Source organism: Pangasianodon hypophthalmus, chromosome 22, assembly GCF_027358585.1.
Source record: "Pangasianodon hypophthalmus isolate fPanHyp1 chromosome 22, fPanHyp1.pri, whole genome shotgun sequence".
Lineage (NCBI taxonomy): Eukaryota > Metazoa > Chordata > Actinopteri > Siluriformes > Pangasiidae > Pangasianodon > Pangasianodon hypophthalmus.
Genome location: NC_069731.1, coordinates 18,165,959 through 18,190,157, shown reverse-complemented (window position 1 = coordinate 18,190,157; position 24,199 = coordinate 18,165,959). Strand labels below are relative to the sequence as shown.

The following is a 24,199-nucleotide window of genomic DNA, read 5'->3' as shown; positions in this document are numbered from 1 at the left end:
ACTTGATAAAGCCGCTATTAACAGACAATATAAGACAAGAAAGAAGGAAGGCAGAAAGACAGGATGCTGCATTCAGTCTGATACATTTTTATTATAGATGTACTTCTACTACTGCATGTACAGATACACTGATTATTATTAAAATATTGAAAGTGTTCCTTTGTCCCACTGAAGGTGACACTACACTCATACCTAGTCCAGTTATTTGTGGAATCCCTCTGGGAATGATGATGATGATGATGATGATGGACATAAAGCGCAAAGCGACCGCTGGCGGTGGGCTTATGAATCACCAGTTACTGATTCGATTCGACTCTTTTAAGTGAATCTTTCGGTTCACCATCCAGAAATATTACGTAACCTGTCTGCGTCAAGCGCGGCACCTTGTGTAACAACCTGTGTTTGGCTAAAGAAGTGTGATAAGAGTCTGGTTACGACAATATTTACACTAAGAATCAATGAAATAATGCGGCAGTTTATTAAGTACTAGTGCTAAGGAATAAATCTGATATGCTTCTGAAGTAATCTTTAGGTCGTGCCACTGAATTTCCACCTAAACACGTGCACATGATGCCATAGATCAGGGCCAATTTAGATAATAAAAAAGGCACCTCTCTTCCTGCTGCCCGAATCGACTCACTCAAAAGAGTCGATTCAAAGGAACCGACTCAACGATGGCGGCTCGTTGAGTGTACGCTTCTAGTGCAGTGTATTGTGGAACAAACTGTGTTTTAATGGCTAAAAAAGTGTGATACGAGTCTGTCTACGACAATATTTACACTTAGAATCAATGACATATTGTGGCAGTTATTTATATACTAATACTAAGGAATAAATCTGATATTCTACAGATGTGACCTTTAAATATATTCATGTCGTGACACTGATTTTCCAGCTAAACACATGCACATGAAAAGGATCAATTTATTACAATGAAAAAAGAAGCACTTTTGGTTCCTGCTGCGCGAATCGACTCACTCAAAAGAGTCGATTCAAGGGAGCCGACTCATAATGATCGCGACTCTCCCGTGGCTCGTTAACGGGAGGAAACTGAACGAGTACGGCAAGTCTCGGTTAGAATGTCAACACTTGCTTCGGGTGTGAAGTCAGACTGCTGTCAGAGCAACGTGAACACCGAGCGAGGGAGTGCGTCTGTGGAAAACTCATCACCGGAGAGAGAGACCGCGGGGTGAGTTGGTTTTCATGCACTTGGAGTGTGGAGCTGATGGAGTGTGGAGCTGGTGGAGTGTGGAGCTGGTTGGTGGAGTGTGGAGCTGATTGGTGGAGTGTGGAGCTGGTGGAGTGTGGAGCTGGTTGGTGGAGTGTGGAGCTGGTGGAGTGTGGAGCTGATGGTTCAGATCAGCGACATGCTGCTTGTGTTTAATGCAGCTCACTCACTGCTGGGGTACGAGCTCAGGATCTCGTGCAGTTCCATGAATTCGGATTTAGACAGCGTTTAGAAACCAAAGGACTCTGTAAAATACCTTACATAATACTCCCCCCCCCCTCTTTTTATGTAGCTGTGTTTTTAGTAACTGCATTAGTAACTGCATGGTTTGTGACATTAAAACACAAGTTTACTTTGCCATGGAAATTCAGATAGGCCTACATTCATATCAGTCTTTAATGATTTGGTATAAAAGTTCTCCCTTCGAAATATGACGCTTTCTTCTTCTGTGGAATTGCTACAGGAAAAAGAAAGTGGTGCTGGACATAGTGGGTTGCCAGATTTGCTTCAAGAACTGGTCTTCTACCCACAGACAGCTTGGACAATCAAATTGTTAGATTGCTCCTTTACACTGATTCTGCAGTAGAAAATAAACACAAATAAATAAACATAAAGACAAATGTTTGCAGATGTAACGTGCAATGTAACGTGCAACATATTACAAGATAAATATGTCATAAAAACAGGAAATATAGACACTACCAGACATAAATGTACGCTGATCATCTTTACATGAAGTGAGGTATCACACAGTTTAAAATATCATCAAGAGCACATCTGTACCTTCAGTGTGTATCTTTACTTTTATACATATTTAAGGACCACTGATGCTTTACGCTTTAAAGCTTTACGCTAATTAAATGTACATCACATGCACCTTCCCAGGTCTTATGTACTAAAGGTACTAAAGACGTCTCACTGATGGTACCATTCTAACGGCGAGGAAAGTACAGTTTGGTACCTTTATTTCTGAGAGTGTTGACTGTAGTGTAGTTATTTTGGGAAGGATTTTAATAAAGGCTGAGAGATATGATGATATAATATCCATATCATGATCAATTATGTCACAATACACATGTCTATGATATTGTGGTCTTCTTTTTAAATAGATTGAATTACAAAATGACAAGATGCAGCTGATGTGGTGTTAAAATTTTGTACATAATCCTTAAAATTTATAAACGTTCAAATTTTTACAGATTTAACTTTTTTCTTTCTATTCAGTGTTTTCAGAGATTTTATTAATTAAAAACTGTACTTTAAAATATAAAAAAAAATTAAAAACATTTATTTTTGTAGACATTGAGTGAAGTATCATTTATGTAAAATAAAAAAACATTTATTTTTGTAGACATTAAGTGAAGTATCATTTATGTAAAAATGCAACACTACACTATTGCTGGCAGATTGTGAGGAAATGTATATTATCGTGATACATATTGTGTATCGTAGAAATGCCTTCGAGAATCAGAATATGATATTTTTGTCATATTGCCCAGCCCTAGTTTTAACACTGACTGTCAGGCGATCACAATGCCCGAAACCGTACCTCCTTTAAATATGTACATTTACTGAGTATATTTACTTAAAAAAATTTTTTTACCACCACTTATATTTACCTCTGATAGTTTTATATTTCCTATTTTTGACCTGTTTTTATCTTGCTCCTATGCTGTACGTTATATTGCACAATTCTGATGACAGTGATAGCTGATAATCTGTTCTGCGTATCAGCCCCAGGATATCTTCAGCATATTTGCCATGCCACTAGAGAGGAACACTGATCAATCTGGCAACCCGTGTGGGCGTTTACACTGCCTACAAAACTATTAACCATGCCAGAGTGTGTGCAAGAGCTTGAGGCTGTCAATCTGATCCTTGTCCTAGGACAATGCATAAGCACAGCCGTTTTGTTGCCTTTTGTTTCTTAGTGTCACTTAGGAAATGTCACATGATGTGATGTAAATGTGTGTGACCACTGAACTACATGCTGAACAATGCAGTGTTGTAATGCATTTGTAAATAATTGAAAATGACTGATTTATCTCAGACTAGCAACACCCTGATGTGGAATAACTGACAACTAAGCGTGATCCTCAGCAAACACTTAGCTCAATGTAATGGCAGGATTAGTTAGACCTGTGCAGTGTTTTCTCAGATTTAGGTCAGACCATGTGGGTGGTGTGTGCGTATGTGTGTGTGTGTGTGTTGCCACATGCATGGTGTGTTCTTGTGTACAGGAAGATTTCATGCCACAAAATTCCATCTGTAAGTTTTTAGGGGTCTTGATTTAGTCTCAAAAATAGTTCATTTCAGTGACGTCCGTTTACACACATGCAACAAACCAGGACAAAATAAGCAAATAATCTTTTCTGCAAACTTTGAAATTAGATGTTATATAATTAGCACTGATGCAAAATAATGATATTCCATCTGCAGTATTAATAAAGAGATTTAAAATCATCCGTTTTTTTCAGATACATAGATATCCTAAGTGATATCCCGTAGATATCCTATCCTTCTCAGGACACATTTGCATTCAATTTTGATTCCCTGCACTCGAAACCACCTTTTGTCTTTTTCTTTTTAAGTCTTAGCTTCCTGTGTTTAAAACTCTTTTTCAGAATTCTACAGATCCCATTATAATCTCCACACATGTTTATTTTACAGAAGGTTTCTCAATCTTTGTGCAGCCGGGATCCCCTTTAACTTTAAACTGAAAAGATCTGCAGACTCCATAAGTACAGATTTACTTTTTACACAATCCTCCAATTCAAATAATGGGCTCAATTTAATATTTTGGCTATTTATTAGAGCCTTTTTTAAATTCTTGAACATTCTGCTCAGAGAGCATTTTGATTAAAAGTGTCATTAAAGATAACATTCAGTCCAGGACTACTTGTTTTTAGGTTATTGAGGTTTGGATTAAAGCCATACAAGAGACACCGCTGTCAAATAGGCTAATAAGGACTGCAGGACCTTAATAATAAATTTGAAAACTATGATAATTGTTGTAATTTTTTAATACAGCTGTAATCAGGAAAGAATTCACAGACCTCCTGGCTGTGCTTCATGGAGCCCACAGTTGTTAACTGTTAATAAAAATGGCATTTAGATTCAAGCTAGTATTATTTGTACTTCTTTTAGGTTCATGAAATCTCAGCATTAAGATGACTGGACGTCCAGTATTTTCTGGGACAGTACAGCTTTGTTTTAGGTGTCCATAGTTATTCTCAGAAACAGATTATTTGTTCCATATTTCACTTTGCTTTTACTTTTACATTGCTGACTAATAATAATATTTTCGTAAGCAATAAAACACTCTGTGTTATGCCTTTACAGGAAAATAATCAATGACAGGGTGGTGTGATGAAGCAGAGTTACTGTCTTCCTATAACAGCGCACCCTGAAGTGTTTTATTCCTCTTACACCACAGCAATTTGCCAGCAATTGTGATTTTTTTTTTAAATTTATCATTATTATTATTATTATTATTATTATTATTATTATTATTAAATGACATTGTGCTTTTAAACCATTTATAGGTACAATCAATGTTATGGAATGTCCACTAGACAAGTTAGTTGCTGTTATCACTTACATCATAACAGCTATAAACAGTTGTTTGCTCACCAGCCTCACTTTTATTTAAAAAAATAAATAAATAAATAATAAAAACTTCAACAGCAACAACAAAGAAAACCTGTAGCTTACCATGTTACAGAGAATGTGACAAGTTCCTCTATCCTGAAGACTTTCCTGTGGAGGAAAATGTATTGTGACTGTTATTTACTGCTTCTTTTACTGTTACAAAGCACTGACACTGGAGACTCCTTCCGTAAATGTTGAATAAATATCTAACATATCATTAACCTTGGATTGTATGGATCTTACGCTATAGTCCCATGTGAATGGGTTGTTACTATAGAAACGTGTGATTTGAATTACAGACAGAACCACTGTCCGAGCTGCTTTTATAGAAAATTAATCAACACCTTCTGACCAGTCAGATTTGTGAATTCAACAACACTGTGGTATAAATCTATATAATGCCCTCCTCAAACCCAATATTGCTTTATAAGCAATTACAAAACAACCTTTTGTCTAACGAGTAGCTCAGTAGGGGAAATCTGTCCCAGACTTTATCTGCTAGCAGGCAGAATTTTGAATATGATGAAATACATGCAAGTCAGATGCTCTGTGTTTCATGTAGATGGCATCGGCTCTCTTTGTAGCTGATTTGTGTTTATTTCTGTGCAGTATGTCAGAACTGTAACCTGTTGCTATAAGTGTGTGTGTGCAGCAACTTCTACGTAAAACAAATTTGCCAAATGAAAAATATGTATTCTACTAATAAGCATTTTTATGTAATTATATCTCTATAATCGCACTCAGACCTGTTTTGGATTCTGGAATATCTGGTCACCAATCTGACTTGTTCTTCCAAGTTCACAGGTTAATGTACGTGTTTGAGTTTCTGATACGTTGTAGCAGATTACGTGACCAGTTGCACCACTCACATTATAAACACGTTACGATGGCGTCTCATATCATTTCGTAAATCATAAACAGCCAAGAAATTGTAGATGTGCAGGAAAAATACAGTGTTCATGCACATATACAATTTCATGGCTGTTTATGGTTAGGTATGTGTGTTATGTCATTGTGATGAACCAGTTGCTCTGGGTGTATCTGTTTACTGCCATGGAGGGAAGGGAGTGGATCCTAGAGATGACATACAACCAAAATAGTTCCACATCTGGAGCTTGTACGTTTGTTGGATGAAACACTCGTGTGTGGCGTATTGCTTATGGAGGCTGTATTGCATTTGCAGGGGTTTCCAGGAAGCAAGAGGGAAGAAATGTATCACCAGAGCGTCGACTGAGTGCATCCAAACCATTAAGGGTAAGCAAACTGATTCGATTCCAACACGTTGAGTCAGTGTGTGTTTAATACAGGGTGAAAAAGAACAGCTGTGGTTTGTAGGATTTATATCTCATTTCTGAAATCACTAAGAAACTTTAATGTGCCATCTCAGACGTAGATGTTCCTGTAATCCATTAAAGCTTGTGGCTTGTATTCAGTTTGCTGCAGGTACATGCAGCACAAAATGGCACAAAATAAGGCAAATGTCCTTTCTGTGCAATCATCTGGTAATTAATCATAATTATCTTCTTCAGTAAGGATTTAAAAAAAAACAGACAGAGGTACACAGATATTCTGAGTGCTCCTCACATATTCATATTCATTTGTATCTGATTTTAAAGTGATTTACTCTTTTTTTTTTCTTAAATAATACATTTAAACCAGAGTTCCTCAAACATATTTGCAGCTCAGCACTTTGTCCAGTGGAAACTAACAATCCACAGACCTCCCTTAAGATCGCAGCACAGGTTATTATTTAATCAACTATTCAAATATAAGGCAAACATGTACTAGCAACATATAATTTTATTTATTTGGTTAGGGTTATTCAAGTATTTAATCCTGGACTTTCCACAGAAAGTCACAAAATATTTAGAAATGCACAATCAAAGCAATTTTTATCCTACACTTTTCCTAGTTTTATTACATTTGCAGTTAGACTTACATTGACATTAATTAATATACGTTTTAAATTCAATTACTATAAAAAAGTAATAGCACTGCAAACATTTGCATGCCTCGTTAAGAATGAATTATATATATATTATAATTACTTTGCATTTATAACTGCATGCAACCTTTTCCATGTTCTCTCAATAGCTGTTGGATCCTCTCAGTGTAAAATCTGTCACTTTTTCTGTAGGATTGGAAATTAGAATTGACGTCTTGTTCAGTGATATACCACATTTCATGTTTAAATAGAAATTTGGAACAAATTCCATTTAAAAATAGAAGTAAATTTTACTTTTATTAACTCAGAAAGCATGGGGGGGTGCAAACTTTTGCACATACATGTAAGCTTATAACTGTAATAAGTATACAATACTTGTTTACTTATACAGTAATTATTTTACAATGACAGGGTGTCCCATAAGTCCAGCATCATAGGGTTGTATTTTTACAGACCATGATGTGTCTGAGCAAGGAAGAACGAATTCAAATAATTCCACTCATAGGAATTTGTGTATTGTGAAAAATTATGATGGACATATCCAGCAAGTTCTGTAAATAAAAGCTTTGTTTTGCATGATGCTGGTCTTAAGGGACACCCTGTATAACATTAATAAAGTTGCTGGTCCACCAGATAAAAAAAAAAAAACAGACCACCTGGCTATATGACACAGAGACTCCGGGCTTTCATTGACTTTGTACTAGATCACATTTGTAAATCTAAATTCTTGTCCATGTTGTTGCTCATAAGATCTGCACATCAGGCGGAGGACACTTCTGAAGAGCAAAGGGGAGTGGGGCAGCACTCCGGAGAATCAGGACGAGTGTCGTGGTCAGCTCTGCTTCACGTCATTCTTCTCACTGAGGTTCCCATCTACTAGGAGAGACAATTACAGGACAAACATCCGCATTGCTACAAAGCTGAGAAGTAATGATCTGTGAGTCTGAGTAACTTTAACTTTCTCTTTTAACTTTTTGACCTTTTTACATGCTACATCATAAGAGCTGTGCTTCATATCCAGGCAACCGTGATAATGATTAACTCAGGCACTCATGCCGCACCCGATTTAGCTTTTAACTGCGTGTGGACCTCTCCCACTTAGTAAATTGTGTAAGACAATTAAGTGCATTCATGCTTTCTGCCTATTGATGCGTTTGTTATGCCACAAGGTTTTTTATTATTATGTGTCAATCACAGAACTCCTGTTGGAGTCGAAGGTGCCATTTAGAGATCTCGTTGGATGTACGCTGAATCTGACCTTATATAGAAGCACGTCATGCCCTAATGGGTGTGTAGGTGTGTATTCCTGAGTCTATAGAAGCACTGTTTTGCTTACATGCAGTGTTAGGAGTTATTAACCAGGGCACAGTGAGGTAAGAGGGTGTGGCAGCATTTCATGAACATGTTAAAACTCACCATTAAAATGTGAAATATGAACTGAGAACGTTTACTTAGCTGAATCAGAGCTGACTCTGCCTTGCTATCTGTGGCCGCAAAGACCAAGCGGGCATGCGAGCCGAGGCCCACAGCAGCATTAAAATGTTGTGTGCAAGTGTAAACACGTGTGTGTGTCTGCGATAGGTAGCACAGACAAGACTTTAAGCCCTGACCCCTCCCTGCTTGTTGGTCGTGTACAGAGTGTTTACTTCTATAATACTTAGTCGGAGAGAGAAAGGGCGGAATGTGGCTCATCTTGTTTGGCCCAGTTGACTTGCTGCACATTTGCAAGCCTGAGAACACTGCTGAGCTCTGGCCCAAGCAGAAAATGTGAAGCATTCAGCTGTGCAGCAGAGCTATGTTTTATAGCCTTTTTTCCCAGGCAAAAGAATGGGCAGTTCAAGTAAATTTCAGAAATACAGTGAATGTTCTGAATGTCTGTGTGTTATACAGTGTTATACTGTCAACTTATTCACTCAATTATTCACACCTTTAAGAAAATGTGCAAAAATGAATAACACATGCAATAAGATCTTCAAAACCTAATTTCAAAATTATTTGTAGCCCCAATTAATATTGAATAAATATTTTGAGATAAAATATTCTGCCACTTCATGCCATCAGTCTTCACAAGATCAGAACAGCCCAAATGCATCAATGACCCACCGAATCGCATTATTTTTAAAATATTATTTTGAGAATGATCTTTATTAAAGCAAAGGTAAGTAGTTTCTTCAGTTTTTGGACTGTTTATAATATTTATTTTCATTTTAGAAAATAAGATTTGCCCATACTCTTGAAGGTTACCAATAATTTTGGAGTGTTTGACTGTGTGCTAAATTGTCACGCGTTGTATTAGTAAACTGTTATTTTCTATACAGGCACACGAAATCTGATGCAGAAACAAGGGTAGCTGATGTACAACATCAAGAGGTAAGCATTTACCCCTAAAGATCTGATTTCTTTGAGATGTAAATGCAGAATCCACAAACAGCTCAGTTAAATCAGTTAAATATCCCTTAATGCATTTGCAAAAGCTCTTTGGCATCTTTGTAATATTTGTAATTCCACCAGAATGATTGCTATGTTGAGCTTAAGGCAACTTTTTTAAACAGTAGAATGCACATTTTTCATGTACAAACCTTAGGTATTCTCATACTTCCTATGTTTTTTTTTTTTTTTCAACAGTTTGGTGAAAAGGATTTCCTAGTCGCCACGTTAAGAGAGTCAACTGGTACAACAACTAAAGATGAGGATGTGTCGAAATCACAAAATGATGATACCATCTATTCATGGGGAAACCATGAGCATGACATATCCAGTCATAGACCCTCGGATGGTATACAGCGTGGCTTAGCCCTCTGTGATCAAGGTCAGCCTGCAAAAAACTGCACACAGCGACAATCCTCAGGCTGTGAGCACGTGACAGAGCTACGAATCACCGAGATTGAAAGTGTAGAGGGACAATCAGGAGTTAATGACCCTCTAGGACAGAATGCGGAAGGAACGCTTTCTCACAGTAATCTAATCCCTTTTAGAGAGGATACTGGTTCAAAGGCCGACTCTGACTGCCATGTCTGTGCATGTTCTCCCAGAGCAATAAACCAGACCTTATCGCTGCCCTCATTCCCAGCTTTTCCTTATGGTAAAAATCTGAAATCAGATTTGATCAGTTCCACTGCCACAATGTTTACTTCTACCTTAGTCTCCGTTCTTGCTCCTCATTGGAGCGGGCGCCTTAGGAGACACAAGCGAGGCTTTAGCGATGTTGGACCAGATATTGCGCAAAATATGAACCTGGCTGCTTCGAGTCAGAATGAACAGCAACAGCAATTTCCCCTCCAACAGATACAGGCATGGGGTGAACCAGTCAACGACTTCAGTAGTAGGCTCAGGGGATCAGCAGGAACCAGCAAGAGCTCTGTTGAATGGCAAAATGAAAGCTTCTCACATCTCTCAGAATCGGAAAAACAGTTTTTGAAAAACAGTTCTTTGAGAATGAACAGGCATGCCATGGACCAAACAACAGAATTTGGCAACCCTATTCATGTGTCAGTGGACTCCAGTGAGGTGCCTAGGTCCACCTTGTCCCTTCAACTTAGTGACTACAGAAGGACGACACAGTCAGTGGATCATGGAGAGTCCTTCTCTTCACTAAGGTCTAGGCCAACGACAAGCACTTTGCTTTTGTCTTCTAGGAGGTTGAACTCAAGAAAACCCAGTCCTGAGTCTTTTCAAATGGAGAAGCAGTTATCTGCATCCATCAGCTCTCTAAATTTACCTAGTAAAAGCATATTGAGGATTTCCCAACCACAACCCAACCTGGTTTCCCCAAACGATCCAGCCAAAGAGACACTTGTGACAAAAACTATTCTTGCATCTCCTGAACATCTCTCAGGTACACACAAACCCAAACCATTCTCCCCAGAATGGGGAGAGATGGACTCATCAAGGAAGCAGCGATATTTAATCACGGGGGATTTTGACATGGTCAACAGAACTCCTCCTGCTACAAATGATACAACAAGGGAAAGGCTGTCTTCAAACTATGCAACAAGATTCAACCAATCAGAGACCCTCAGATCTGTTCAGGATCATAGAGCAGTTGACCGGCGCATCACTGACAATAAAAATTTGCAGGATTCAAATAGTAAGTTCCCAGAAGGATCTGCTTGGATTTCTCCAAAGGAAAATGCAAATAGTCGATTTGTTTTCCCACAAATTCCCTCAAACTTGAATTCTGATAGCATACTTAAGAGACAGATCAGCAAGATATCAATGACGAGCACAAATCTTGGACCAGGCACTTCTGTGCGGTCTAACAGTATCAACAATATGATAAAATCGAATAAGTCCAGCACTATAAACAGCAAACCTAGCCCCAGCGCAATCCAGTCAATTGCCACCAATCCCTCTGGCAGTTTAACTCCTGCTCCCCTGACTCAGGCTGACCAAAACATCATTAAGAACTCAAGCGGTTTTGATAAGCCTTCATTAAGCCCAGTGAACTCTATAGGGATGAGAACATTTACAGAGAGTCTTAGCTTCTCACCTCGGAAAGATTCTTCTATAGAAGGAACAAGCCCATCTCAATTATGGTCAAACTATCTGAACTCTAAGAGGCAGTCAAAGGAATTAAATCAAAGCCCTTTAGGTCAGTCGAGCCCTTTATCCCCATCTGAGTTTAAGCCCAGAAGAGTTTGTACTCCAAGCATCTACAAATACCTAAGGGAAACAAGTCCACCAGCACTGAGCTCTCCTAGTCCTCAAACCTCATCTCTAAAGCAAATACAAGAAGAGGATAATAATTCAAGAAACCTATGGTTCACTTTTGACTTAAGCCCAGTTGAATCACGTGATCCACTTTTGAATCCTGACTGCAGGTCCACCAGTGCACCACAATCTCTGCAACCTGAAACTGGCAGTAGATCAGTGTCTCGTCTTAGTAAATCCCCTTACTCCACGCTCATCTCTACAAGAGCAGCAGTTAACAGCCTTTCCTCTCCACCTGTGACGCACCAGCACGGTAGATCTTTTTCTTACGATAGTTCACCAGTAGATGCTAAGTCTCCTAAGGCTGAGAAAAGATCTTATACTTCTGTCCTCAGAGACCGACTGAGTCAAAAGAAATCACCACTGGGAGAGCCAGTGGGTTCTACTGATATCCAGTTTACAGCGAAAACAGTTTCCGTCTGTCAAGATGACATCTCAGAAAGCTCAACAGATTCAAAGTTCCCAGGCTGTCAAACTAACACCTTAATCCTAGATGCTACACACCCAAAACAGACTGACCCTGTCATTAAAATTATCCCTCATGAGGGACTTAATGGTATATTTTTGTCTAAGGATGACAAAAGTAACACTTATGCAACTGACAGGTTGAATTCCAAAGAGCTCTCTGTGCCACTAGGGACATCCCCAGTTAGCGAGGCGGTGCAAAAAAGAGGAGTATCAGAAATCTTACAAACAAATGGGGCATTCCAGGCAAGTCAGAGTGCTAACTCAAAGAGGAGCCTCTTCTCATTAAGAGGTAAGAAAGATAATGTTCTGGCGTCATCTCCATCTGCAGATAAAGAGGGTTTGGCTGTTAGAAAGGGTGAGATGACAGGACTTAAAACCACCAAGAGAGTGGACCAGGTGTTAAATCGTTTGAGACTAACATTTGGTGGCAAATTTTCAGAAGACAGTGACACGACAAGTAGGAGAAAGACTAAAAAGGAGGAAGCTTCAAATGTTAAGGCTTATGAAAGCATTAAGAAGGAAAAAGAAAGTGATGATCTGACAGTTAGGAGACAGACTAAACCTGAAGAGGTTTTAGACATCAAGGCTTCAGAAATAAGTAGGAAACTAGACCAAATGGATGATCTGACAGTTAGGACACAGACTAAACCTGAAAAGGTTTCAGACATCAAGGCTTCAGAAATAAGTAGGAAACTAGACCAAATGGATGATCTGACAGTTAGGACACAGACTAAACCTGAAAAGGTTTCAGACATCAAAGCTTCAGAAAAAAGTAGGAAACTAGTCCAAATGGATGATCTGACAGTTAGGACACAGACTAAACCTGAAAAGGTTTCAGACCTCAAGGCTCGAGAAATAACAAGGAATCTAGACCAAATGGATGATCTGACAGTTAGGACACAGACTAAACCTGAAAAAGTTTCAGACATTAAAGCTCCAGAAAGAAGTAGGAAACTAGACCAAATGGATGACCTAACAGTTAGAAGAAAGACTAAAAATGAGATGCTGTTAGACATTGCAACTTCTGAAACCAAGAGGAAGTTAGAGCAGAAGCTTTCTGTGAGTCAAACTTTGAAATCTCCCACCTCCCCAAATACCCAAATCACCTTTGCTGTAGAATCTTGCAACTCTTCTGACCCGTTAAGTTTCAGACATGAAAAACAAGACAACTCGCCAAATATGGATGATCACGAAAGACTAATGGAGGAAAGCAGAAATCGATTCCTGGCTAGACCCCCTAGCCCTAACTGGCCTAAGCCTGATAATATCAACTGCTATACCACACTGCCTCCAGGCAAAAGATCCAGACTTGGCCCGTCTCCGAAGCTTTCTCCATTTGAATGTTCTTCAGAAGATGAACATAATAACGTGTTTTTCAACGATGTCCTAACAAATAGAAATAACACCTCTCTTGCTGAGCCTGAGAATGTTGCTAAACCAGACAACATTGTAAAAGTTGGGGGACAGAACTCGACAGGGGTGGTGGTGTCTTCTCCCTGTGCTGATCTCAAGTATGGACTGCAGCATAGACGGTCTGTCTCGGTTAGCAGTGTAGTCTCAGGGCGTCCGTCAGGTCCTGGACGAATCTCGACAGGATCGAGGCAAGGCAGCATCAGCGACTTGAGCAGCTTGGACAGCTTTGTAACCAAGAGCCAGCATTCAAGTATCAACAGTCCAGTCGGTTCACCTGAGAATGATGTCACAGCTTCCAGTGGCCATATTTCTTATAAGGGACCTACAGGATGGTTAGCAACAGAGGGCCATCTCAGGAGCCCAGATAACCTGGAGGCTTTCTCATTCCCATGGGATATGGAAGCAGATCCAACACCACCCCCTTCTCCGCTGCACACTCGACGTATATCCCAAATCCCCAGCCCCTCTTCAGCTAGCAACAGGACCTCGCCAGATAGCTTGTCTCCTCGTGGACTTTTGCCTTCTAGGAACTACAAGTCCATGTTGTCTGCTTTTGAGGAGTCAGGTTCAGAGACCACTACTGATGATGAATACTATCTCAACAGTGATGACGACGATGAGAAAGAAACAGAACTTTAGTGGATAATATTGCGTGTCGTGAATGAAGTTGCGCATGTTATTTGTGTGGTTATGGTTTTTGAATGCCAATGTTTTGTATTTGTGCACTTTGATCAGTCTCCCTCAGGAACAAAACACAATAACAATGTCATAATATGTCTTTCCACAGACACTTAGAAATCATAAAAAAAAAACATCTCCGTCATGATGAAACTAGTGAATGTAATGTGATGAAAATCAATGTGAAATCAACAAACTGAAGCACTTGTACATGCTCCTGTTTAAGCTTGCCCTGGCATGGTTAATTGCTTCGACCCAAGTGCCATGTTTGAACCCATTTTCAGTTTGAGATTGTTATTGATAATCAATCATGACAGTTTATGCACTGTAGGATCACAGATGATATTTAGGTGGTGTGTTTTATAAGATATGTAGCTTTTTTTTTTTAATCGTTGCACACAGTTTGCCCTTCTTATTGCGTCATTCCTTCAAGCAGATAGCACTGGTAGTGTAAATGATAAATCATTTTAGTATTAGCAGAAAAGGTGAAAGCAAGATATTTTTTTTGGAACCACAGAACAAATATTAGAGTGCTTCCTCAACTAGGATAAATTAAATATAACTAAAAAAATCGTATCACGATACTTGACATTTTTTACAACAGTATTTTTTTTTGCTGAGATTTTGCTAACAAAGCAAGACATGAAGTACTAGAAGTCGTTTTATAAGATTGGTTTAAATTTCAACACAATTTTCAAAACAAAGAAATTTTTAATGCGGAAAAATAAGATGACAAAGATCTATTTTAATGTTTAATCAGCTCCTTGCTACTTTATCTTCCTCCTGATTTTTAAGTCAGAACTGCCAATAAGCATGATACTTACAGAAAAATATATTTTGATATAATTCATTGCGATATCAACATATCACTCACTCCTGCTGTGAGTTTTGTCTTGGAATTAATAGAGCTTGAAAGGAAGTTGGTAATAAATCCTAGAAAATATTTTCTAAAATAACATAGTATGTGTTAATTTAATGCAAACAGGACAAACTAAACACATATGAAATTCTGTGTGTCACTACATAGATGAACTACAGTTTGAAATTTTAGGATTGCACAACATATTGTTTGTTAATTTTTTGCAGTATTGGTTATGACATTGCAGAAGCCTGCAGTAGGAAAATGTGAACATGGTTTCAACAAACCACATTTTCCCTGTGGGTGTTTTTATAAATTGTAACTTTGATATGATCCAAGAAAAACAGTTCATTTTGTTCAGATGAATGCAGTGAAATGGTTTATTCAGTGTAATCCAGTACTCCATAAGTAAGGAGTAAATCACTTGGGGGTGTGCTGTTATATAAAAATAACTAACAACGGGGTGTGGTGTATTATACGAAGCGGGGTAACAGTTAACTCCCAGAAGTGGATTATTTTCCTTTAACAGCACGTCCTGCAGTGTTTTATTCCTCTGACACGATGGCAATTTGCCAACAATTTTTAATTAATTTATTGATCAACAACACGCCGTGCTTTTTAACCAATTATAGTTATATTTAATGTTGTGGAACGTCCATATTAGAACAATAAAATAAAATTCAACCCAGCTCAGCCAATCAGACTTTAGAACCAAACTATGTCTTTATGACATACAATAAATAATAAGCACATGTATGAGTCTTTATTAGGCTAAATAAAGAAGTGGCCATAATAACTGCCATTACAATACCCTAATCCGTCCTATACCAGCGCTGATAATAAATAGAGGCTTGTTTGTATTGGTAAGTTAGGAATGTATTAACGTCACTATTAAACGTCATCGCAAATGGACAATATTTTTGTAAGTGAAGGCCTCACTGTAGAGTTTAAGCTACACACCCACCACATTAGACAGTTTTGTGCTGAGCCTGTGGGAAAGGAGTGGTGAGCAGGTCCAAACAGTAACTCAGTCATCATGAATGTCATTAATGAAGCCAGCCCTGAGATCAAAAACAGGCTGTGTGTGTGTGAGTGTGTGTGTGTGTGCGTGTGTGCGTGTGTGTGTGTGTGTGTGTGTGTGTGTGTATGTGTGTGTGTGTGTACATTCAGAAGCTATCTTAACCACCACCAGTGAGCTTGTGTTGCTGTGTTGCTTTGGTGACATTTGTTTGTTCTCCTCCAGTACACGTGTGGAAAACGAGGGTTTGGCAGAACTATTAGTGAAAATCATTGCAATTATATGCACGGTATGACGTTGTGTACTGCTTACTTGCATGGAGAAGGGTGTAGATTGGACTGAACAGCTTGACGCTTAAATTTGATTGCTGATCCTGGTGTCTGATTATCACATAAAGGTAGTGAGATATATATTTTTTTTTAATCCTCCTTATTAAACTGAAGGTGTATTTGTACACTTATTTTATATTTTCTTATATTTTCTCTGTGTTTGAAGCTGGATGCGTGCTGCTGTGCTGTGCAATAAATAGCGATGCCTTATATTTGTACTTATTTAACATTTAAATAGTATATTCTTTATAACATGTTTAATTTCTTCCATTTGTTTACACATCTAAGAACCTAATATAACCTTTTAATAAATATTTTCTATTTTTTCAAACTTTTAAAATGAAGTGTAGGAATGATACGTGGAATGTACTTTTGCATTTGTGTTATTGTTGTTCGTTTTTAGTAATCGGCACTGTTACGATTATGATGTAATAAAAAATTTAAAGATTTTCCTTTACGTTGTTTCCATCTCTTTGGTTTGATTTGTATTTTAATGTCATGGTCGCGTTCATACAGGCACGAAGAAGGAAAAGATGAAATGCTCATATCTACTTAGCAGGTATGTAGAAGTAATGACTAATTTAATATTTCTCAAGTCATCACCTCAATGATAAGATCAAATATGTAATCTTATTTTCATTCAACCTGAACTGTTTTTCAGTTGTTATGTTATTATTCATGTTCAAATATTTTCACGGACCACAGCGCTGTTGAATTCTCGATTCTGTTTGGTTGGAAAGTGTTGATTTCTGAATTCTCGATTCTGTTTGGTTGGACAGTTAATAATAACACACTCTTTCTAATACATTATCGTTTCTACAATAACAACATACTCATTGACTTGTACGGCAAATTCTTTGTATAAACACAAAAAAAGTGTAATTGTTGATATGCTAAAGCTTTACGTAAGGAGGCATTTATTTAACATTTACGGAAGGAGTCTCCAGTGTCAGTGCTTTGTAACTATCAGAGGTAAAGCTGTACGTTTAAGATAGCGGACACGGTAAAGTCTTTGCACTTTTGTAGTTTATTGGAAAAATGACAAGCTGCACTTTTTGCATTTGAGAAAAAAAGAGTGGCTGGTGAGGGAGCGACTGTTTACAGCTGCTATAATGTTACATTTCATGAAAATTCCCACATTAAATGTAACTATGAACAGATTAAAAAGTTGTGTCATTCTTCAATTCATACAAAAATTGAAAAATTGCAAATTGCTGTGGTATAAAAGGAATAAAACACTTTGGGTGGGAACAGTAACTCCTCTTCATCATACCACCCTGTTGATGATTATTTTCCTATAACAGCACGCCCTGTCACATTTTAATCCCTACTTAACTGTGAGTTCTAAGCCAGAATTAAGTTAAAGGTTGTTGGACTGATATGGATAGTAGTCATATGTTAGATTTTATTACCTAATGAAAGAATATGATGAGTAACACACTGGCAGAAATTTCTTCTCTGATATTTTATATATTTTATTCTCTCTTAGATCAACTGTTTTATGAAGATTGAAAATACATGACTTGCCAGATTCAAATTTGCCATGAACTAATCTGGAGCTTGTCCTGGCTTATCAGATAGAAAGAGAGTAGCCTTAATTACATTCATTTCATAATCTTACTGCAAAGGGAATACAGAGAATGATCATCTTCAGTGAAGATCAGTGAGTCACAATAGAAGACGAGTCTCAGACTGTTTTGTTTATACCACAGAGCTTTCACTTTCTCTCCACCTATGCGGGCTGAAGAGGTGGAAGATACAGTGCCGATGTCAACACAGGACCGTTTGTATGACCGGGCAGCCAGAGTCATCCAAAGAACATGGAGGAAGCACGCTGTTGGTGGCTTTCACATAACACACACCTGCATTTTACTTCCTCAGTATGCTTCCAGTATCACCAAACCAGGATGTGTGTGTGTGTGTGTGTGTGTTTGTGTTATTGTCTTTCTTAGAACATTGTTGTTTTCAAATACTTCAAGAATCTCGTGAACTTCAGAAATCAAGGTGATCCACGTCTCCTGCTTAAATATGTCAACCCCAGAGAGGTAATACAACTGGAAACATTTTACAGTTAAATACAAATGAAATATTTTTACCACAGTGCTGCTGAATATTCGATTATGATTGGTCAGAAAGTGTTGATTAATATTCTATGACAGCAGCTCTGACAACAGCAGCAAATTACAGGTTTATATTAATGCTCTGGTTCTAATACCTTATTGTTTCTATAATAACACCTCAGGGACTTGGCAGATGCTTTGACAAAAAATGGTTTCTGTAAGGAGGAGACATTGATTTAACATTTATGGAACGAGTTTCCAGTGTCAGCGATTTCCGACACAAGAAATTCACATGAAAGGACAGAGGAGTTCACATGTAGTGGTTGCTCAGCAAAAATGATAATAGGAACTTGTATTTCAGACATTCCACAGCATTAAATGTAACTATAAATGGATAAAAAGTATGACGTGTTCTTTAGTAAATAAAAATAAGTCAGATTAGAGGAATAAAACACTCTTTGGGATGTACTGTTATAGGAATATAATCAGTTTTGGAGTCATTTATTATTTTCCGATAAGGTAAAGATGTTTTATTCCTTACCTAGCATATACATAAATGGAAACAGACGTTGCTTTTAAGATGTGATCTGTTATCTATGAGATAATCATCTTTTTATAATTGAATATTACAAATACACGTCAGGCTTAATGACTGGCATCCCATCCAGGGTGTATTCCCTCCCGCCTCATGTCCAGTGTTCCCAGGATAGACCCCAGATTCACCATGACCCTGATTAGAATGAAAGTCACTGAATGAGTCACAATACATATAATTATTTACACAATTACACAATAGTATAATTTCCATTATGTATTTTAATGCATCTTTGCATGTGCTGGTTCTGTAAAAACTGTGATGAACGTACAGGTAAAATGTGAAACTAAAATGCAATATGTTGATGGAAAGCTGTTGTATGGCATCTCTCTTGTAATGTAAATACACTATTCTGTAAGAATATGCTTGTCACAATTCTGTGCAAAAGACTTTAATACATATATAACCAAAAATGCTTTCAAAATCAGGTGTTAAATATCAAAAAAGAACTAAAAAAAAAACGAATCAAATCTACATTTAATGCAACTAGCTTTCTCTCAGGTTCACTGTGGAGCAGTTTAAAATGGAAAGCAAAAGCTGATTGTTCCAAGCATCGGGAATAACCAGCTGCTGCTGTCATGCAAAATTTGGCTCTTTTCTAATTTGGTGTTTTTATGTTGTAATTTTCTTTTTTTAAATCTGAGAAATGTTCTATTATTTTTCATGTTAATTTAATTCATTCAGTAAATGCTTTATCCTGGTCAGGGTTGCGATGGATCTGGAATACACTCCTAATGCGACACCAGTCTATCACAGAGCACCTTAGACACTCATATTCACACACTATGGGCAATTAATCTTAGCCAATCCACATACTGGCATGGTTTTAGGAGGTGGGAGGAAATCTGAGAACCCGGAAGAATCCCACGCAGCCACAGGGAGATCGTGCAAACACTAATCTGTGCTCAGCATCGAACCCACTCTGCCTTATCTTTAACAATATACAACAATATCTCTGTAACATTACATTTTCTTAGAAAATTGATGTTTGGAAATCTAAAAATCACTCTTTTTTGCTGACACAATAATGCAAATATTCCAAAGTAAACATCTAAGATTGTATTGGGGTGCCAACATTTTTTGTACAGTATATATAGCATGCTGTATAATGGAGCTTCTATATATTCCCAGGAATGCAAAATGATGCATAATGTGACGTACATTTGTAGTATGCAATTTTACACAAGTAATCTGTTATACAATAGAGCGCACTTTATGCTTGTTATTAAAGGATCGCATTTCAGTATTGCATTTCAGCCTGTTTTCTCGTGAAAGGAGGTACGCTAAAGCAGAAAAACCTGCTACCCAAAAGTATCAACTTTCAAATGCTCTTCCCACTGCGCACGTTATCACTTCAATTTTTCCATTTATAGGCCTGACTTATAGTGATGTTTTGTTGTAGGCTGATATTTTGGATGCTGCTTCAGGAGTCTACATACGATTCAGACTTGGTGGAGTAAGTTAGAGTTTATCTGTATCCAGATTTTTCTGACAAAACTGCATTCCAGAAGATTACTTTCCCCAATCCCTGACTTACTCTTTCTTTCCAGACCAGCTTTCCCCCAAACATCTACTATAAAATCTTCACACACCGACCGATAGTGGACATGTGTGCCAACAGCCCCAAGGACTACACACATGCCGGGCAGAAGAGAGCCGTCGCACAGCAGGTCCATAACGGTGTGCCGCTGGTTCAGGATGATCGTTCGGGTTGGTACCATCGGGTGGAGAACAACGGCTGGAGGCTGCTGTCTGGCAAGGTGGATCGGAGCTCTGATAACATGCTGCTAGTTACATATGTCAGATAAAACATTAGGAAACTTCCTGAAGGGATAGTAAATTAAATGATCATAAATGAAATTTCTTTAATGCACAGGTTCTCAATCCTGGTCCTGAAGAACCCCCCTGTTGTGCACATTGTAGTGTTTTTCCTATTCCCAATACACCTGTTCCAACAAATCTGCTAATTAACGTAGTTACTGAGTTGAATTAGGTGTGTTAGATGAGGAAAAATACTAAAATATGCAGGACATGGGATTCTCCACAACCAGGATTGACCTGTAGTTAACCCTAACCCTAACCCTAACCCTTTTTTCTAGGAATGTAATATTACATTGTAATAGTGAGGAATGTAAGTGTGGAACCATTAAAGGAGCAGTCTGTCATTTTTTAAATATATTAATATTTAATTAATATTAATATATAAAAATATTTTAAAATATTGTAATTCACAATATTACAATGCAATAGGTCTGTTTTTCAAAAGCTTCTGTTTTTCTTGCCCAGAATTCAGCTCTGCCTCCATCTGAATCAAAGCTGCCCAGATCTACCACTTTTCCAAAATTAGCTAACTGCACCTTTAATTGTGTGTGTGTGTGTGTATATATGGTGTCTGTTGAAAGATTTGTCTTCATGGAGACCCCATCACTCAAGACACAAACTGCAAAAGGATTGAATTCCACCACTGCAAACTCATTCGACGGCAAGACGCTAAGAGAAAGAAGAAGATCCGAAAAATTGAGTGGATGAAAAAAATGTGAGAGCACCACAAGATGGCATGGCTGCATCTAGCTGTGAGCCTAGTGGTGTGTTCAGCTTAGCCTGAAGCTTTATTATGTAATTATTTGAGCATTTGTGCTAATGTTGATACACGTTCACTGGTGTGCAGGTACGATGAAGGGGCTCTGCACACTCACACTCAGCACAGAGACACAGCTGTGCTGGTGGAGAATTCAGCTAAGGGTATGACGTGTGCAGTCGAGCAGACTGGACCCGGCACCATTACGGACTGGGAGGTAGACGAGCTGATCGAGTGGACCAGTGCCCTCAACTTTGATGAGTAATTCACCTATGATTCATACATGGACAAAATGCATTATATATAGTTGAATGTAAATATCTACAGCAATTTAAAAAACAACGAAACCAACAAAACACTCAGTGTAAGTGAAATATTTAAAATGATGTGTGCTAACAACTCTTTTATTCATGAAAGAACGACACATTATATTCATATTTAATGTTCTGGAATGTCGTGAAACAATGTACTTCTCCAGCCATCCTTTCTTTTTTCTCTCTCTTAAAGTCAAAAAAATGAAGTTTGTCTTGTTACTGAGAAACCACAAAGCCCTCCATTCTAAAGAATTTCACTTAAAGTCACAGTTTTACCTCTGGCTCTTACAAAGCTCTGACACTGGAGACTCCTTCTATAAATGTTAAATAAACATCTTTTCACAGAAAATTTCACTATATCAAGGATTATAAATTTGTCTTCATTAAATAACCAAAATAATAATTTTGGTTTTAGAGCTATTACAACAGAAACGCTAATGTATTACCAAAATATACTTTTTATCAGTTTATAGTTGCATTAAATGTTGTGGAAAGTTTCTGTTGTCATTTATGTTATAACAGCTATAAACAGTCGTTCCTAACCAGTCGTTCTAAACAGTCGTTCCTTCACTTTCTTTTGTAGCTTTTTGCATTGAAACTGCAAAGTGCTGATAGTGGAGACTCCTTCCAAAAAAAAAAAGCTAAATAAACATCTCTTTATAAAAAACCTCACCATGTCACTGACTATATGTTTTTCTTAAATAACATGCTTATTATTATTCTTAGATTACGGTAAGCATCCGCTGTACTAGTCCCCGTGTAAGCTGTTATTATAGAAATGATAATATATTAGAATGAGCACATTAATACAATCCTGTTATTTGAATTACAGCCAAAACTCCTGCCAGAGCTGCTGTTATAGAAAATTAATCAACACCTTCTGACCAATCAGATTCAACAATTCATGTGATTTATGTCTCTGAACTTTGAGCTGAATTACTGTAGTATTTAGGCTGAATATGAATTAAAATGAACATAGCACTGTGTTTAGTAAATAAAATGATAAACAGAGATGCATTTTCTATGCAGAAACACTGGGGTGTGTAAACTTTTGCACTCGACTGTATAATACCATTACATTTGAAAATAAATGTGTTTTTATTTCCTCAGGTATATAAACGAATGGAAGATTGTGGGTACCAGTAAATCTTCAATGCTTCAGAAAGGTAGTGGCAGTGGTTTCTGTTTGTTTCTGTAGATTTCTTTAGATGTCTTAGAGCAGCCTCTGCTGGTGACTACTGACACTTCCATCTCTCTTTGTAGCCCCAGGAGTTCTCCCAGCTCACGCAGGACAGCAGTAGCGTCCTCCCTGCTCATGTCTCCAGTCTGAATCAATCAGATTACTCAAGAGGCGTCATCTGAGAGAGCATCATGTGATACAATACAATACAATCAGCACTTATCTATTAGCCACAAGAGAGCACACTGTTATTTTCACTGATCACTGTTGTTCACTGACAACCAATCACGGATCACCGTTGTTCACTACAACCAATCACGGATCACTGTTGTTCACTACAACCAATCACTGATCACCATTGTTCACTACAACCAATCACGGATCACTGTTGTTCACTACAACCAATCACGGATCACTGTTGTTCACTACAACCAATCACTGATCACTGTTGTTCACTACAACCAATCACGGATCACCATTGTTCACTGACAACCAATCACGGATCACTGTTGTTCACTACAACCAATCACCAATCACCATTGTTCACTGACAACCAATCACTGATCACTGTCGTTCGCTACAACCAATCACGGATCACCATTGTTCACTGACAACCAATCACTGATCACTGTCGTTCGCTACAACCAATCACGGATCACCATTGTTCACTGACAACCAATCACTGATCACTGTCGTTCGCTACAACCAATCACGGATCACCATTGTTCACTACAACCAATCACTGTTCACCATTGTTCACTGACATCCAATCACTGACCACCATTGCTCACTACAACCAATCACTGATCACCATTGTTCATCCATTCACACACTTCCATGCAGCTTGTCGTGTTACCAGGAAATCACAAAGCCTTCCAACCTAAAGAATTTCCTGTGTTGAAGAAGTCGCAGCTTTACATCTCACAAAGCGCTGACACTGGAGACTCCTTCCGTAAATGTCTCTTCACAGAAAACTTCACCGTATGAAATTCTTGGCGATATTTACAGTAATAAAAGTGAGTTATTCCATCCGTAGCTGTTTCCTTGGTGTCTCTTTTCAGACCCCTCGCTACCATCGCTTCATTTTTTGGTGTTCTTGATAGGAATTTGTATACATTTCAGACAGTTCTTCACAGAATTTTGTAAACAGGCTATGTAAATAAAAATGTATCT

General features: G+C 38.0%; 2 protein-coding genes across 3 annotated transcripts; both read left to right on the top strand.

The window, feature by feature from the left end:
• Window positions 1-892: 892 nt before the first annotated feature.
• On the top strand, window positions 893-16,756 carry zmp:0000000991 (uncharacterized). The gene is made up of 5 exons (XM_026938077.3): window positions 893-1,189; window positions 6,063-6,133; window positions 7,575-7,761; window positions 9,143-9,194; window positions 9,450-16,756. Exons 1-5 carry the CDS (start codon window positions 1,080-1,082, stop codon window positions 14,052-14,054), a joined length of 5,025 nt encoding a protein of 1,674 aa, XP_026793878.3. The 5' UTR covers window positions 893-1,079; the 3' UTR covers window positions 14,055-16,756.
• c22h11orf65 (chromosome 22 C11orf65 homolog) lies at window positions 16,272-24,171 on the top strand. 2 transcript variants are annotated; one of them, XR_004576970.2, is made up of 10 exons: window positions 16,272-16,367; window positions 16,816-16,858; window positions 18,012-18,135; window positions 18,252-18,344; window positions 20,357-20,410; window positions 20,505-20,714; window positions 21,357-21,490; window positions 21,623-21,896; window positions 22,957-23,012; window positions 23,110-23,174. XR_004576970.2 is itself a non-coding variant. In XM_026938079.3 (10 exons), exons 2-10 carry the CDS (start codon window positions 16,833-16,835, stop codon window positions 23,145-23,147), a joined length of 906 nt encoding a protein of 301 aa, XP_026793880.2. In that variant the 5' UTR covers window positions 16,272-16,367; window positions 16,816-16,832; the 3' UTR covers window positions 23,148-24,171. The 2 variants fall into 2 exon arrangements, 1 of the variants encoding a protein (XP_026793880.2); XM_026938079.3 differs by having other exon boundaries at window positions 21,623-21,793; window positions 23,110-24,171.
• Window positions 24,172-24,199: the final 28 nt, after the last annotated feature.

Excerpts from the sequence above, each read along its gene's own strand:
- zmp:0000000991 (XM_026938077.3), top strand. The coding sequence starts at position 1,080 with ATGTCAACACTTGCTTCGGGTGTGAAGTCAGACTGCTGTCAGAGCAAC. Across the intron at positions 6,134-7,574 it reads GTGCATCCAAACCATTAAGG|ATCTGCACATCAGGCGGAGG; the intron begins GTAAGCAAACTG and ends GTTGCTCATAAG. Across the intron at positions 7,762-9,142 it reads AAGCTGAGAAGTAATGATCT|GCACACGAAATCTGATGCAG; the intron begins GTGAGTCTGAGT and ends TTTTCTATACAG.
- c22h11orf65 (XM_026938079.3), top strand. The coding sequence starts at position 16,833 with ATGAAATGCTCATATCTACTTAGCAG. Across the intron at positions 16,859-18,011 it reads TGCTCATATCTACTTAGCAG|AGCTTTCACTTTCTCTCCAC; the intron begins GTATGTAGAAGT and ends TTTATACCACAG. Across the intron at positions 20,411-20,504 it reads TACGATTCAGACTTGGTGGA|ACCAGCTTTCCCCCAAACAT; the intron begins GTAAGTTAGAGT and ends CTTTCTTTCCAG.